Here is an 18321-nt window from a genome sequence, read left to right on the forward strand (position 1 = left end):
ACGCAATTTGGAGAACTACATTCAAATGCATTATTTGGAATCTGTAAAATGCACTGTTTGTAATTCACTACGAGGTTTATGGCAATATTTCTTTTTATTTATCCTGTTTCAATGTGACTTTACGAGGTTAAGTTCCAAGAATTAAGAAAGATTTCATACATGAACATCAAAATCCACATCGTAAAAACGAATTCTTAGAAACATTGAGGCGGGACTCCACATAATCTGATTAACTTTGACAAGCATAATGAACTTGTTAATTATGACATTTCAGTTTTAAAGGAGAACAGTACTCCTGTTCAACAGACTGAAATTGTAGGATGTAGTCATAGATTTTGTAAGTAAAATGTTTGAAACCCAACGCGTACCACCAGTCACTGATTGCCTAAAGGACCACATGAGAAATGTGTTGATGGTCAACACGTGATTATATACCTGACAAGCCGGAACAAAACTAGCAGACTGCGTAAGAGCGCATAAACCCCTCAGGAATACACCCTGCAGTGAACATTTTTATTTATGTGCAAATTGAACAGGAAACTTGAATACAGTATTTTCCTTTCATTTGAATAAAGATGAAAATTTCAAAGGGCCAAAGATGAGCACTTTGTAAGCTTCTTTGAACATAAACTCAATGTGCATTATCATTTCATTGTCGATCTATAATTCAATACAGTTATTTACATTTCATAATGCAATGTACTGTTTTGGCGCCTTACTCATACAAAAAACTGCTTTATGACGTTACACAATCGACCATTGGTGGATTTAGAGTCCCCCTTTCGCAACAAATACTGGTATATATATAAATATTCAAACCCTGCATACTGCATACTTTACATGTCCAAAAAAAGGAGTGTGTGGGCTTTTTCGGAATCCTGGATTCGCTAATGACGACGTTACTCTGTTGTTTTCATTACAATGTTACACCCTGGAGGCATGCTCGGTTGAAGTTAATTTTCATTACCCGTAGGACAAGTAGTCTCGGAGAACAGACATTTTACTTTGTTTGCCTGAAGAACCGTAAGGCGAAAACGCTCTGTGAATGTTAAAATTCCTTAAAAGACTTCTAAATGAGCTGGTATCCCTATCTATAATTTACTAACGTACAAGAAATCTCCTTAAAAAATTCAATCACTGGACATTTTATTTCTGAAAGATGTCGACACACTACCCACCGATGTGTATTACATACCAACACCTACATTTCTGTTCCTGCCACCAAGACACACGGAAAGAGTTATTCTATATAATTTAGCGAGAAAAGATGTACAAGAGACACTTTTGTTCAATAAAACTTATTTGATTATGAAGACATTAATTTAGTTGTAGAAATAATAGATTACTAAGATAAACTTGTACCGGTAATTAAAGATGTGTTTTATTACTGCACTAGTATCCACTGGGGTTTATGCATCAGAACATAACATAAGAGTATGGTTAAATTTTTCACCAAAGACATAGTTAATCCCAATCTAATTAAAATTAGAACTTCCATCCGCTCTCCAGTTTTCGATACGTCGCGTGGACGCGACATATCGAAAACTGGGGAGCGGATGGAAGTTCTAATTTTAATTAGATTGAGTTAATCCTTGATATTAATTGGGTGCTCAACAAAGATAGGGCCTCCGTGGCCGAGTGGTTAGAGCATCGCGCTCAATATCACACGGCCTCTCACCTCTGTCAGCGCGGGTTCGAATCCCGCTCGCGCCGTTAAGTGAGAAAGTTTCCCAGTTTACTTTCGGAAGGTCGGTGGTCTCTTCCCAGGTACATTTTATCTGGGTTCTCTCTTCCACCAATAAACGCCACCAGATAACTGAAAATTGTTGAGTGTGGCGGAAAACATCAATCAATCCACCCCCTCCCCCTCTCGTTCTCTAGATTACAGGCCAGTGTATTTCAATGTCAAAAACTGTGATACATACAATGTACATAACTTTGGGTCTATATATACCAACCTATCGTTAACACAAGATAGTCACTTTGATTGGGATCTTCTTTGATGGAAAAGTGCTCTCGTACCGTGGAACGGCAAAGCAATGGGAAAATTCACCATGCGACTGAGTGGGATGGTTTCATCTTCTATGAAGAGGCAAGAGGATTATGGTCCTTGAAACCTTACAATCCATACAGGACTTCAAACAATGCCTAAAAACCTTCTGCGAGGACCTATACTGGAAAGTTATACACGTTTTATCGGACAACAAATTGACAGTTGTCAATACCAGTTTAAATAAAACATTTCACTGTGTTCCTTGTTTTTAAATCATATTGAGATAACGCGTTGGAAAATGGCTTCCGTATTGGTCAATATGATCGATAGCACAGGCAATCGTATCGCTTGTGTTCGAATTGACTATTAAAGAGTAGTATAAAAATGAGACGTGTAAATATCAAACGTCGCGTTGGAGTGCATTTACATCACTGTTTGGGTATGTAATTATCAGACGTCGCGTTTGAGTGCAGGGAATTCTGGGACGTATGTAATATCAGACGTCACGTTTGAGTGCAGGGAATTCTGGGACTCGTGTAAATATCAGACGTCGCGTTTGAGTGCAGGGAATTCTGGGACGTATGTAAATATCAGACGTCGCGTTGGAGTACAGGGAATTCTGGGACATATGCTAATATCAGACGTTGCGTTTGAGTGCGGGGAATTCTGGGACTCTTGTAAATATCAGACGTCGCGTTTGAGTGCAGGGAATTCTGGGACATATGTAAATATCAGACGTCGTGTTGGAGTGCATTCAATCACTGTTTAGAAAATTCCTTGTACTTTCTATCAATTTAAAATATAATATCAAATTACTTTTTGCAACGAAAATATCATATTTTGATAACAGTGTTAAGTTTTGAGAAGTGGTGTTAATTTTGACATGCGAATTGGGTTTTCGCATGATGGTTGAACATTTTGAATCACTATTTGAAATAAATTTCTAATGTGTTAATACGATCGTTTCCTAATCTTCTAAATTATATAAATACTTTTGTCATCGTCTCTATATTCTGGTCAAGATAATGAATAATTTCGTTTTAAAGCGAAATCTTAACCAAATCTAGATGAAATGCACTTCTCGATGGAACTAGATGCCACAATTTAATTAAATACAGAATTTTTTTTTTTTAAATGAGTTTTTATTTGATCGATATCCTACACAACAATAAGAACATTTCAATCTCACACGATAAAATTTCCAAAGAAGTAACGACATTTCACATAAAAATCTATGAGTAAAATTGAAGTTGGTGTAAACACATGTAATCATGTGATGATAATGTCTATGAATAATGATAATTAATGAACATCAAATGTAGGCGGATGTTTTTAACAACAGCATTTCTTTAAACTTCTTACTAACTGACATTTGCAGTATAACTATAAATTCATATACGTACAATGTATACAACTTAATACATTTTACAACAATGTACAAGTAGCGCCTGGGATAACTGATTTATGTACATGTATATAGGGCAATAAAAAAACGTCTGTTCTGAACGAGAGACAGAGTTCAGGGCAATATAAAAAGTCTGTTTTGAACGAGAGACAGAGTTCAGTCTTGACGCTCGTTCATAACAGACTTTTTTTTATTGCCCAATATTACACTCGATAATTTCAATATGCAGTCAGTCTGTTTGTACTTCAGTTTTAGTGTTAGTTTGCATTTTTATTTTATTTATTTAGTTTTCATTTTGATGTAAATATTCTGTGGAATCGAAGGACAGGTTGTCCCGAAAATTTGACAAATTCATACTGCAGTGTCGTTGGTCGATTTTAGTGCTTTATATATCCTTATTGATTTGCCCTCTTATCTACTATTAGATCCGACACTTTGGATGTTGAGCGTTGTTCACTCTCTCTCTGTGTGTGTGTTTGAAGCACTAAACTGACCACTGACATGAATAATTAGATCTCCGGGATGAACTGTCCCAAAGGAAAAGTTTTATGTCTAAAGGTAATAAAAGATGCACAAATACAAAAAAGAGCTACTGTAGCACTAAACCTAAAAACGTATTTACACTATCAATTTCATTGTGTTAGCTTGTAATTCAATATGTTAACCGGAGCGCTCATGTCCCTTGAGCTGATCACAATAATGATTGAATAATTAATTTCAAGGAGGACGAGTTAATTAATAAAGGTGATCATTGAAAATATTATCTAGTACCCGGTGAGATTACTTATCATGCACTGTGAACAAATTACATATTGGCATAGAGTCCAAAAAACGAGGAAAAGTAAACAATGTGGACCAACTCAATTCTTCTCACAATTAATTTAAGAAAACAAAAGCATAAATTTCAAACCCCTGTTTTATTTGCACCCATTCTTATTTTCGCATTCCTGGACCTTCAAATATTTCAAACTACAATATTAGCGGGGGCATTTGTGTCATACTGACAATTCATAAAACGTTGTTCAAATACTTTTCATCTACAGATGAAGAACAGCAGGGATATTCACATGCAGTGCTATGAAACAGTCAAAACTATTGACTGGTCAAATTTAACTATTACATATGCAAAGAAACTGGTTAATTATATTGAATGAATGTAGTGTTTGTAGCTATGAAATACTTGCAACAATTTGCATTTAATGATAGTACATGTATATTACCTCATTTTTCTGATATTGATAACTTAATCAGTTATGACATGTATAAATCCATAGCCGATGTCAACTACACTGTGACCATACATCACCATTGCTCTACAGTCCTGGATATGTGTATATTCTGTGGTGAGGTCACAATCGCCTGACATGTTGTAATTCATATCTGGTGTCAAATACGATTTGCCAATACATCATTAAATAGCTCAACAGTTACAGTGTATGTTCAACAATATTTCTTGAACATTTTCCATACAGGAGTGAACTCGTATAATAAGTATATCCCACACCATACACTGAAGGTTATTGTGTTTAACAAAACGTGACATTTCTTAATGTGTAATGAAATCCATGATTTACTACAATTAAGTGTATCTTAAAACAAAAACTGTGTGCAATAGATTTGCGAATCCCACATATGAGGACAAATCATTTTGTCGTTGGAAAACACGGTTTTGTTTAGCACCCTTTGTGTGTGGAATATCTATTAGCGGACTTTGTACAACAAAATGTCTTTTTTCCCCCTTTATTTTATCATCTAAAGTAAAAATATTGAATGAATGATGAAAATAAACAACTAACGTCGCCACAAATTTGACACCTAAAAGACCTTTGACGATAATTCTCCCTATAAAGGTTGCAATAAGTATAACTAATAAAGCCATGAAAATCTATCTCTGAAGAATTGTCTAATAGGTGATGTGACTAATGTTAATATCATAAATATCTGTGCGTTGTATGGAGGGAAGGGGGTTAATTTTGGCCAAACGTTTAACCAAATATGTTGATACTTAGCAACCAAAAAATATCTATTAGTGAAGTTAGATAAATTGAACATAATTTATTTGTAGTATTGCGGTTAGCAGAGAGAAAAAAAGACCAATTACCTGAAAAGCGAAGAAGAGAAGTAGATGCACTGGTGGGGTTTCGCTGGTTTTATACATTAGGCGTTCAAATCCAGTCGATGGTAAGTCCACTTTGGTGTCTGGGACATTGTTGACTTCTTCTTTCATTGATACTCTGCGTTCTCTTGGAGGAGTGTTTTTCTGTAACAGAGATGATAAATAAATCTATTCCAAATAATATTCGACTATTTCATCTCGTAATTTTATCTCTACATGTATCTCCCCTAGAACATGCGGCCACAGACCCCGAAACACTGCAACCTGTTTCTAATGTATTTAAGCTTCACGGGCCCAACGAACGTCTGTCTTGACATGAAATAATAGGAAAAGATTTGCAATTCCAACAACGTTGCATTCAGTTGCGGCTATTAATGAAAATGGTTAGATTAAGGCATATTCAATTAATACAGCACTTTGTAATTTCTTTTCGACTTGTATATATCTCTTCTGGACTGTCAACAAATTCGTGAAATTCCGTGGGAATCAGGGTTAGAATAGGTCTTCAGTTCCTATTCGCTTGCCGTAAGACACGACTGAATGGGGCGGTCCTTCGGATTAGACAGCAAAAACGCAGGCCCGTGTCAGAGCAGGTGTAGCACGATAAAACCCCTCCCTATTCACAGGCCGTAAGCACCGAACATAAGTTTAATTTTGCAACCCTTCACCGACAGTGGTGACGTCTCCACTGTACGCGCCAGTAGTGGTGTATATCAAATGTGGTTTTCTAAAGAGATTTTAGTGATGAAATTGCAAAATGTTTCTCATATCAACATCAAAATGCATTACTTTTCAACACTTTACACAACCATTCCTCGCGATAAATTAAATACTAGACTTTTTGACATCATAGACAGTTGCTTCTTTAACAAAAATGGAAAACGGAAATATTCATATCTAGTGATCAGTCATTCTTTGATTCCACGCACAAGTACTCTTAAGTTGAAAAAAAAAAATTCTAGAGTTCCTCGTTGACAATATCATCGTAGTCTTTGGTGATCAGGTCTTCCAACAGTCTGTTGGAATTCCCATGGGCGCGAATTGTGCTCCTTTGTTAGCTGACCTGATTTTATATTCGTATAGAGCAGAATTTCTTCAAAAACTGCGCGAGAAGAAAAAATGTCTTGCTGTGGTCTTCAATTCTTCATTTAGATATATCGACGACGTATTATCTATTAACAAAAATAATTTTCATTAATATGTCGATTCGATATATCCCTGTGAACTCGAAATAAAGGACATCACAATCGTCTACTTCTCCTTCATACTTAGATATGTTATTGGAAATAGATATCAAAGGCAAACTAAAAACAACCTCAACTCTATGACAAACGGGATGATTTCAGCTTCTCCATCGTCAACTTCCCATATTCATGTCGCAATATTCCATTATCACCTGCATATGTTGTTTATATCTCTTAACTGATTCGATACACAAGAGCTTGTTCTGTGTATGGCCAGTTTTTAAATCAAGGCAGGCTACTGACAAACAAATTGATGGTGCAGGGGTTTCAACAGTCTCGTTCAAAATCATCATTTCGCAAATTCTACGGCCGTTATAACGATCTTGTTTGCCAATACAACCTATCATTGAGTCAAATGTTGTCTGACTTATTTCATACCGATTGATAGCCCGTTCTTGGCACACTGATTTTGACTACGGATAACTCCGTTTACCTGATCAAGATACGGCGGGTGTGACCGGTCGACAGGGGATGCTTACTCCTCCTAGGCACCTGATCCCACCTCTGGTATATCCAGGGGTCCGTGTTTGTCCAACTCTATTTTGTATTGCTTGTAGGAGTTATGAGATTGATCGTTGTTCGTTACCTTCACCTCTCATGAGTGAAAAAGTCTGGAGCGTGACGTTAAACAATATACAACCAGTCAACAACCAAATTCGTCAAAAAATTAAAGAACTTCATGTGATATAGCAATTGAACCTATTTATTTTACTAAAAATAAGCGTGGGCCTGCTGAGTACTCCATTTATCACGCAATGGATAAATGCATCCTCTAACTTTCGTCTGTAAATGAGCGGTATGGCTGAATCACAAATCTGGTTTGTTGCAGTGGAAGTATTTGAGACATGTATGTTCAAACTGAAGCGAGTTTGACAGCTTATACCCCCCGTAACAAAGTTGTGGGGGTATACTGCAATCGGGGTGTCCTCCGTCTGTAGACGGAATGGTTTCCGGGCTCTAAGGCGTTATCTTTTCAACCTACAGTCACCATATCGTACATATGGACTATCAATGGGACGAAGATGTTCCCTATCGATTTTGAGGTCCAAAGTTCAAGTGCACTCCTAGAGAAGAGACTACCCAAGGTTTTATCATGCCCTTTCTTTTTTACACTCAAGAAAGATGTCATTTATACCTATTAACAACACCCTTTGGGAGATTGGAGTAAGCGGGGGGTATTCTTAGTGAACATTGCTCACAGTACCTCTTGTTACATAAATGTTAGAGAAAACGCTGATATTTATCATATATGCTCATAATTTACAGGTACATGTGATTTGAAGGATTGCAATACAATGTATTAATTAGTTATACATGTTATGAAGATGATATCAATGTTTCTTGCTTGACTTTGGCAACATAACTAACCTCCACATGAGACATATTTCGGTAATGAGCTTGATAATCTCCAAGCAAGGAAAGTTAAGCTTCGGTCCTAGTAAAACACAAAGGACTTAAAAATGTGAAGATAATGTTAGGTCGTTCTTTACCAAATGATTTTGACTACGGATTACTCCGTTTACCTAATCAAGAGATAAGGCTTACGGATGGTGTGACCGGTCGACAAGGGATGCCTACTCCTCCTAGGCACCTGATCCCACCTAGAATGCCTTGGGGTCCATGTTTGCACTACACTTAATTTTGTATTCTTTATAGGAATTATGAGATTCTATGATCATTATAACGATCTAGTTCGTCAATACAACATATCATTGGGTCAAGTGCTGTCTGACATGGTTTCATACCGATTGTTAGGCCGTTCTTGGCACACTGATTTTGACTACGGATAACTCCGTTTACCTGATTAGGATATAGGGCTTACGGCGGGTGTGACCGGTCGACAGGGGATGCTTACTCCACCTAGGCACCTGATCCCACCTCTGGTGTGTCCAGGGGTCCGTGTTTGCCCAACTCTCTATTTTGTGTTGCTTGTAGGAGTTATGAGATTGATCGCTGTTCGTTATCTCCACCTTTCATTGATCACTGTTCGTTACCTCCACCTTTCATTGATCACTGTTCGTTATCTTCACCTTTTCATCCACAGATTATCACTGGGAATAGAAAATTTGCTCTGTAGTGGATGTTCGGAATTTTTGCATAAATGTTCAATACTGAAATTTAAAATTGTTCTTGATAATGCTGTCATTATATAAAGCTGATGACTCGAATTCAAGATTATAGACCAAGTCTATGTATGAATGAAAAATGGGACTTCTTACAGGATTTCATTTAAAGATTAATTTTGCAGTAATAACCAATAGAGCTAAGATTTTAAAGAAAATCATCAAAATATAAAAGTACGTTGTCGCTGACAGCAGTCCCCTTCTCTTTACAGGCGTCAGTACGTATGGGAACTGTGAGAAGGGGTGGATTTAATTAGACTCTACGTTGTCACTTACAGGAACTTTTAAGGCAGTGAACATTCAAACTTTGTTTTCTATTTGATGACTACATTGTATGTAATTTTAACACGTTACTTTCATTGTTAATTTTATTGTGATTAATCGTTTGTCTTTAATTTAAATTTCACGGACAAGGACGGTCTGGATCCTTCAATACAGAAGACATTAATCAAAATATGCGGTGAAATTGTCAAACTTTTATTATAGTGTAATCAAAGTTTGCATTGTCATGGATATTTTGTTGTGTCGTGTTGATCAACTGACCCATGGCAGCAAATGGATGTACGGAGTAGTGAATACCTAGGTACATGTAATATTAACATAAGCATGTCTGTTTATGCAGACGAGGACGAAAATGCACCTCACAAAATAAGACATGTCTTAGCTTTCCAGAAATAAAGTTTACTTTTTTAACATTTCGCCTAAATCTATATTATCAAAATCATAAAGCTGCATTTATCAAAATAAAGTAAATATATATGTGCTATCATATTAACTTTGAAGAAAAATTTCATTACATCATATTTTTGATTAATTTTTTCGGTGTTAAATCAACATGTTGTTCTTCCCGAAACGTGCATTTTAGGCACTGATTTTCTTTAAAAAACAAAAACAAAGGCAGCTATAAACATCGGATTTTTCATGGACCAATCTTAAGCTGAATGATCAATGAATAAACTTCGCCTTACCAGAAATAGAAAAATGGAGGGATCATTAACAAGTAATCCAAACTATGAAGATGCCTGGTAGATTCTTATTTCTACCAGCAGTATTGGTAGAATTGAAACAGTTACTTCATACGAATCTACTTATGCAAGAATTCAACAATATAAAGCCTCAACCGTGCGCATATTTCCTGTGCCGTAAATCGTTATTTTTTATATGACAAACGGGATGATTACAGCTTCTCCATCGTCAACTTCCCATATTTATGTATCTCTCAACTGATTCGATACGCAAAAGCTTGTTCTGCGTATGATCGGTTTTTAAATCGAGGAAAGCTACTAAGAAACAAGTTGATGTTACAGGGGTTTCAATAGTCTCTTTTAAGGTAGTTTCACCCTTATGTGACTTATCAATATTAATGGTTGAAAGTGGAAAAACTGTATTAATTCCCACTTAATATAGTTTAATCAAATTAATAATCGAAGAAAATGTGTATGTTGCCACCCTTTTTAAGATGTCAGACACACAAAAACGGAAGTATATAGGTCAACATCAGAAAATTACAAATTCTAGAAAAACAGAATTTAAAAAGTAGATAAAAACTTGTTAAAATGACAAATTTTGAATGTCAACAGTTTAGAAAAACTGCTTATTTTTAAATATGTACAAAATAATTGTTGATAGTAGGGGAAAATTGTATAATAGACATATGCAAGGTGAAGATAAAGAACAGTGATCAATCTCATAACTCCTACAAGCAATACAAAATAGATAGTTGGGCAAACACGGACCCCTGGACACACCAGAGGTGGGATCAGGTGCCTAGGAGGAGTAAGCATCCCCTGTTGACCGGTCACACCCGCCGTGAGCCCCATATCCTGATCAGGTAAACGGAGCCATCCGCAGTCAAATCAGTGTGCCAAGAACGGCTCAACAATCGGTATGAAACACGCCAGACAGCATTTGACCCAATGCGAGGTTGTATTGACGAACTAGATCGTTATAACGACCATAGAATTTGCGAAATGCTGACTTCAATCGAGACTGTTGAAATCCCTGTACCATCAACTTGTTTGTCAGTAGCTTACCTCGATTTAAAAACTGACTATACCCAGAACAAGCTCTTGCATATCGAATCAGTTGAGATATATAAACAACATATGCAGGTGATAATGGAATATTGCTACATAAATGTGGGAAGTTGACGATGGAGAAGCTGAAATCATCCCGTTTGTCATACAGTTGAGTTGTCAGTTTGCCGTTAATGTCTACTTTCAATAAAATATCTAAGTATGAAGCAGAAGTGGACGACTCTGTGGTGTCCTTTATTTCGAGCTCACAGGGATATATCAAATCGACATATGAATGAAAGCTATCATTGTTAATAGACAAAACGTCATCGATATATCTAAAAGTCGAACTGAAGGTCACAGCGAGAGATTTTTTCTTCTCACGTAGAAGTTTTTGAATAAATTCTGCTTCATATGAATATAAAAACAGGTCAGCTAACAAAGCAGCACAATTCGTGCCCATGGGAATTCCAACAGACTGTTGGAAGACTTGATCACCAAAGACCACGAAGATATTGTCAATGAGGAACTCTAGCATATTTTTTATTTCAACTTCAGAGTACTTGTGCGTGGAATCAGAGTGGTGTTTAACAAAGTAAGTTTTTGAATGACTGATCACTAGATATGAATATTTCCGTTTTTGTTGAAGAAGCAACTGTCTATGATGTCAAAAAGTCTAGTCTTTAATTTATCGTGAGGAATGGTCGTGTATAGTGTTGAAAAGTCATAGGTTTTAATGCTATTGATTTGGGAAAAATTCTGTGATTTCAAGTTTACTAAAAGTTCTTTAGAATTTTTTAGAATCCGCATTTGATTAACACCACTTCTGGCATATGTAGTCGCACAGTAAGTTTGAAGTTTCTCCTTCACAGCTGTTAACATTTTCGTGAGGAGCAAAGATAGGGGCTTGGTAGAGCACTTACTGGATCCAGCAATGTATCTTTGTTTGTAAGGGTTTTTATGTAGTTTAGGAATCCAGTATAGGTACGGTAACTCATATTCATTCGACCCATTGACTGGAATATTAAATGTGTCTAAAACTGAAGCATGGTTTTGAAGAATTTCGTCTTTTGAAAGGGCAGTTGGAGTATAAGTATGATTACCAAAAGTGGAATTAATGCCAAGTTCGTTTAAAATACAGTTGTAATAATGAGCCTTACAAACAAAGACAATGTTGTTACTAGCTTTGTCAGCTGGAACCAAAATATATTGCTCATGTAATCTATTTAATTCTTTTATCACTTCTGGTTTACTAAACACAGAAGGATAGATGGTACGTACTTTTGTTTTCATGTGTCTAATGCGGGATTTTAATATCCCTCTTATGCTTTTAACCCATTCTGACAATGTATCAAGTTCTTCTTTTTCATATTTAGCCCATCGTCTGGCATAATCTTCGACAGAACTCATAATAGAGATGAAGTTCTGTCGCCATTTAAAAGACCGAGGTTCTCTGTATTTAGGACCTTTAAGAATAAGTGATTTGAGGTCCTCATTTTCAACTATATCAACATCAACAGTAATGACATGTCCAGCTGGACTGTAGTTGAAAGAAGATGAAGAAATACCAGCATAGGAGTTATTGCCCTGACATTTTTAAAAATTATGAATAATTGATTATCTATGGAAAATATAAACCATTTCACTGTCATTAGTTTACCAGTGTTTTATTTAATACAAAGTGAAGATAACGAACAGTAATCAATCTTATATAACTCCAATAAGCAATACAAAATAGAGGGTTGAGCAAACACAGACTCTTGAATAAACACTGTATCAGAGGTGGGGTCAGGTGCCTAGGAGGAGTAAGCACCCCGTCGACCAGTTACACCCGTCATGAGCCCAATAATTTTTCCAAAGAGCTACAGGTCTAGATCTGTAGTAATTCTTACCCAACTATAGAACATATAATCACACAGTGAACATTATATAGAATAGCACAGTCTAACTAACTCTCTAACGATGTCATAATCAATCATCAAATGATTGAACGCCATGTAAAGATGAATATGATCAATCTTCATCTGATCTGATTAAATTTACAATGTTTTAATTTCGTTCTTATTCAGCGACTCATAAGTCAAACTTATTTCGCCTTGATTGAAATATTACACCAGTCTCATTAACTCTGTGGAATGTTTTTAACGTCTGTTTATAATTCCAGAGGAATGTATACGACTTGAAAATTCCCTATTCCTCAGAACCGGGGTACCATAATTATGTTACATGAACCTTAGCGATACATCTTCTTCCCAGAACAGAGATAACATACAATGTGAATCTATCACACATAAAATGCATTCCAGATGCAATTGTCCCTCGAATAAATCTCAAACTAAAGTTTGAGGTTTTTTTATTTGAACAGTCAGAATTTAAGTAGAATCTCAGACTTAAGTCCGATTTTTGACTTAAGTTTCTTTCGAGAAATCCAGGCTGGTGCCTAGGAGGAGATACATGTAGCACCATCCCCTGTTAACCGGTCACACCCGCCGTAAACAGTGAAAGTCAGAAGTGTTAAAGACTGAAGGCCCCTGGCACGACAAGGGGTCGTGTGATAATAAAGAACCGTCACCGTCATGGTCCTGAGCGCCATGCATGTTGTTACGATGACAATTTGATGTAAAGTCGTGAGAATCCTAAAATTGAGAAAACCTTCGGCATATATCTATTATTAGAATTTATGCTAGCGATCGTAGTCTCTGTCTTTATATGTAATGTTACTTCAAAGTGAGTTTTAAGGAAAGATATCCCATTGGGGGAATTGATGAAAGCTTTTCATATTGTTAATGAACTTGCCCATTTCTTTAAGAACCGTGTCTTTATGATTCTACCCAAATCAACATTATTATTATAAATCGTCAAACACCTGTGTTAATGTGGTTTGGATAAAAATAGAAATAATAAGACATCTGTATCTGTATTTGTTATTAGCATGATTTATATACTATAATGAATTAAGATTGATAAAAATTAGTGTTTGAGTCTCTAAATCGTTATGGGTTCTTTAATCCTTTTTGGGTAATTAGTTGCACCGGTCAAAATGGCTGTAATAAGTGAAAGTGCTGACGGTTTTAAAATTTTCAGAAACTTGGAGGTATTACGAACTTCAATTTATGAATTGGGGTAAGAAATTCTATTTAGAAATGATATCGAATGTTGCACAGTCTGTGTAATAGCTTGTTACAATGCTCAAACATTCTGTTTAGTCGTATCGTGCCAGGGCCCAGCTAAATGTCGACCCAAAATAGGCATTTTTCCGAATTCATTTCTGCATATCTTGGGAAGTATACGGAATTTCGGGATGAACGTTGGTAGTAATGTAGATTGATTATGGATGAATATATTAGAATACAGAATATAATTTTATACCATTTGGTTTATTGTTTTTACATTGGCGAACTTGCGTACCCTGTATTTAGAGTTCTATACCTTTACTTTTGAATAGTAAATTCGAATTCGAGCGATATAATTGCCTGTGTATCAACCGTTGGTAAACATTAAACTGACCACATAACGAATGATTTGTTTGAATAGACAATCAAATTAGATATAATGCAATCCTCTTCGACACGATAAACAATTTTATAAACGAAAAACGGTGATTTCCGATGATTTGTTTCAGCTATTTCATTCTCAAATACTCAAACTTACTTAATTAGTGTTTCCCTACAGTTTGAGTCGTTATGTGATAGGCAATAATCATCCTTTAAACAATACATGAGCGCGGCAATAAGCATTTGTACAGGTCCAATGCGTGTGTACGAAAACATATTGCGTACACAAGAGTCAATCTAATTAAAATTAGATGTTAGATCCGCTCACATACTAGCTGCACAACTTGGAAACAACTGTTGGGTAACTATTCCAGTTTATGCTGAACCGACTTTGTTGTGGGGGTTATAAATGAAATGTTCATATATGTATATTATATGTATACGCATGTTGAGTGTAGGTCACTGACTGTTTACATGTGTATATAAGTATGAAAATCCCTAAGGTTATTGTACGGCACACACAGAAATGCACAATGACATTAAACTCATCCATGTATTCTATAATTCTGATAATAATGGACGAAATCAAAAGACTAATGGCCGGTGAAAATCAAAATTCAAATAGTTGGGGGAGGGGATAAAAAATACCTTCGGTTTCTGTCGTCCAACATCGATTACGAGATTATTATCTATTTTTAGAACAAATGAACCTTTTTAATGCACATAATATACTGTATGCATTTGAAGAGGCATTTAAAGAATACATGTGCACTATCATTTATGAATAACAGTAGAAATGTACATAAAGTTTTTATTAGTACTTGTACTTGATAATCGATATGGATTATCAAATCCATGTTGAATTGGTGTTATGTAAGACATCTTGCCCCTAACATTGCGGTAATGTTACAACTTTCGAATTTCCCCCTCATAAATTCTTGTGATGGTGCGTTAAAATCCCTTGTGTTAGATTTTACAAAACAGGGGAAAATTTTTAACATTGCAGTGCATAAAAGAATAAACTACTATGAGCATCCTGTACTGATGTAGATAAGGCTTCAAGAAGAATATTGTTAATGAATAGAAATGAATAATTCAAACCCGTGATATTACAAAATTTACATACAAAAAATAAATATAAAAAGAGACAAATCAAGAACAAAGATACCTGTTTCTCATCAATTTGATCCGTCGTGTATCCAGGATTTGAAACACCATTATCGTGAATTTCTATGGTTTCCGACATTTTTTTCTGCTAACACTCCATCAAAACAAATGTTTACTAAATGACAATCGCCTCTTACACGAGGTTTCCTTCACACGTCACTTCATAGCGACATGCAAATAAAGTAGGCCAAGCTCACGTTCCCCGACATTCCATCACATCTTAAATAAAACTAACTGACCGGAACAACCGAAACCATCAACTTAAGAAATCGACTTTTGATACCTTTTATTATAATAGCTCTCAACTTTATAGAAATAATGTACTATATACTGTAAAGATATTTTGTCGAGTTAATTAAATGCATGAAATGGACTTTACCATTGGCTATCAAAATGAAACTTCAGGTGTAGTTCAGAGAAGAGACTAGCACCATTGATGTCCCATTATGTTCTGCAATAATTAGAAAGTTAGCCCTATAACAGAAGACCATCTTTTAGTGAAGGTTGTACTCTTCTGTTGATGACCGGTAAAATTCAGTTCCATATATGGTGTTCCGAGAGGGACTATTTGCGAAAGTTGTCACACAGCCCGCTTTCAAGCAAACTCAACTTTAAAAGCCATACATCACAAATTACGGACACTAATCAATAATAAATGCCAATTTGCTGGTATTTCGACATTTTTTTTTTAAATGCAAGAGGCCCATGGCCATGAATCAAATGATCACATATCAAATATTAAATGAAATATACGCTATGATCCAATAATGCTTTGGGGGAGGGCACAAAATAAGAGTTGTTATGTATTGTGATGAAGATTGATTGATTGTATATTGTTTAAAGTCTCTCTCGAGAATTTTTAATTCATATGGAGACGTCACCAAGACCTGTGAAGGGCTTCAAATTTAGACCTTTACTCGTCGCTTATGGCCATTGAGCAGTGAGGGTTACACCTACTGTGACACGGGACATCAGTTTTATAGGTCATCTCCGAGGACCCGTGACATTCACACCTGATGCTGAGCGTTTGGCGATGGAATTGTCACTACCTGTTTCAACGACTTAGGTCTGTCGTGCCCGGGATTCGAACCCCGGCCTTCCGCATGCGGGGCGATTGTGATGAAGATGGATTGTTTTGATGTTTTCCGCCACACTCAACAATTTTTCGGTTATCTGGTGGCGCCCAGTTTTTGTTGGTGGAAGAGAGATACTCCACCGACCTTCCGAAAGTAAACTGGGAAACTTTCTCACTTATCGGCGTGGGCGGGATTCGAACCCGCGCCGACCAGAGGTGAGAGGCCGTGTGATTTTGAGAGTGATGCTCTAACCACTCGACCACGGAGGCCCCCCAAAACAAATTGAAGATAAAATGTATTAAGTCATATTTATTGCACAAGATCAAATGAGAAAAGCTTTCTGTGGGTATAGCTTAGCAATGCATGTACTGAAAAGTCGTTCGCGTAATAGTTGCGGTAGCTTAGTTTAGAGTGTTCGCTTCGTGACCGGAAGGTCGTGAGTTCGAGACCCACTTGTACCATGGCCGTGGGAGTCATGGATATTTTGTCACAGTTGCTATTCATAAGATTGTGATGTAGCGAGTGCTATTTTTAAATGCTGTTGCAGCGAATCAAGTACATACATGTACCGAATGTTGAAGGTTGTATGAACGTCTGTTTAATCACTTATCAACTAAATGACCAAAATACTAACCTCTTTCATAGATAAAGCAATTTGCCGCCGATTGCACAATCCCAAGAGATCAAATTGCAGATTCTCAGAACGTGATATAAAGTATATAATCTTCACTTTTATACTACAGTTTGTATATATTATTGGAATCCTAGTAAGATTTATATTTACCTACTATTTTTATTCTATTGATAGATAATTGATTCCGTCGACAGTGTAACATAATGTTAGTGTTCTATGTGCTATTAATGGCTTTTGTGCTATATCCAAATAGTATGAGTTTGTGTGTGTTAGATTTTTTTCAATGCACAATAACAATAAATTTCAAACTCAAATCAACACCTATTTTGCCCTGAGCGATTTGCAGAGGTGTAAATTTTCAATATGTATGAAAAAACTCTAAAGGAGACAAAAAATAAACCAACCAACAAAAAACGATGATCTTACTTCTGACAGCTTATATATGATAATAAAAATTGAGTGGAAATTTATAGTTTTTTAAGCATAAAACTCGAATAACAAAAGGTACAGAGAACTTGGCAAACAGAAATTTAGTGAACGTCTTGCGACTTTTATTACAATGAGTCAACCGCACGAAAAGGAAACTTAATTTGTACCTATTCATCAAGTAACAACTTATCTATTTTCAGTAAAAGCATAATAAAGAAAACTCCGTGGATTTTTTTTTTTTTTTTTTTTACATTTAACACAGAATCCAATAAATCTTATAAAAATCTGGGGCGAACTGTCTGTGGGTAAAACGTCCCCTTACCGATTATCATAAATTTAAATTAATGTATTCACTAAATTAAACTGAATAAGGTACTTTTAGAGAAGCGTAATTATCGTATTGACTGAGAAAATGTCAATAATTATTTTAGTATATGTTTGAATAAAATTGAAACCGGAAACCGGTTACTGGAGCTCTCGTTAACAGCTATATTTATAGATTCGAGTAACATGATAGGGCGGAGCCTAAAGGATATTATACGCCCGTCTTAAGACGGGACGTATTATGGTATGGCGTTCATGTCCGTCCGTCAGTCTGTCTGTCTGTCAGCTTTTTCGTGTCCGA

At 36.0% G+C, this 18321-nt stretch overlaps 1 protein-coding gene across 2 annotated transcripts in view; it reads right to left on the bottom strand.

Annotated features, from left to right (window-relative positions):
- The window catches only part of LOC125660409 (solute carrier family 23 member 1-like), a 33433-nt gene extending 17710 nt beyond the window's left edge, over nt 1–15723 (bottom strand). Inside the window, exons 1-2 of one of the 2 annotated variants that reach the window (XM_056149505.1) lie at nt 15559–15711; nt 5500–5658 (exon numbers count right to left, since the gene is read on the bottom strand). In XM_056149505.1, the coding sequence (XP_056005480.1) occupies nt 5500–5658; nt 15559–15636 (237 nt within the window). In that variant the 5' untranslated portion in view covers nt 15637–15711. Of the gene's footprint in view, nt 1–5499; nt 5659–15558 lie in introns of both variants that reach the window. The other variant, XM_048892226.2, reaches the window with a different exon arrangement.
- Between the last annotated feature and the right edge of the window lie 2598 nt (nt 15724–18321).

Source organism: Ostrea edulis, chromosome 9, assembly GCF_947568905.1.
Source record: "Ostrea edulis chromosome 9, xbOstEdul1.1, whole genome shotgun sequence".
Taxonomy (NCBI): domain Eukaryota; kingdom Metazoa; phylum Mollusca; class Bivalvia; order Ostreida; family Ostreidae; genus Ostrea; species Ostrea edulis.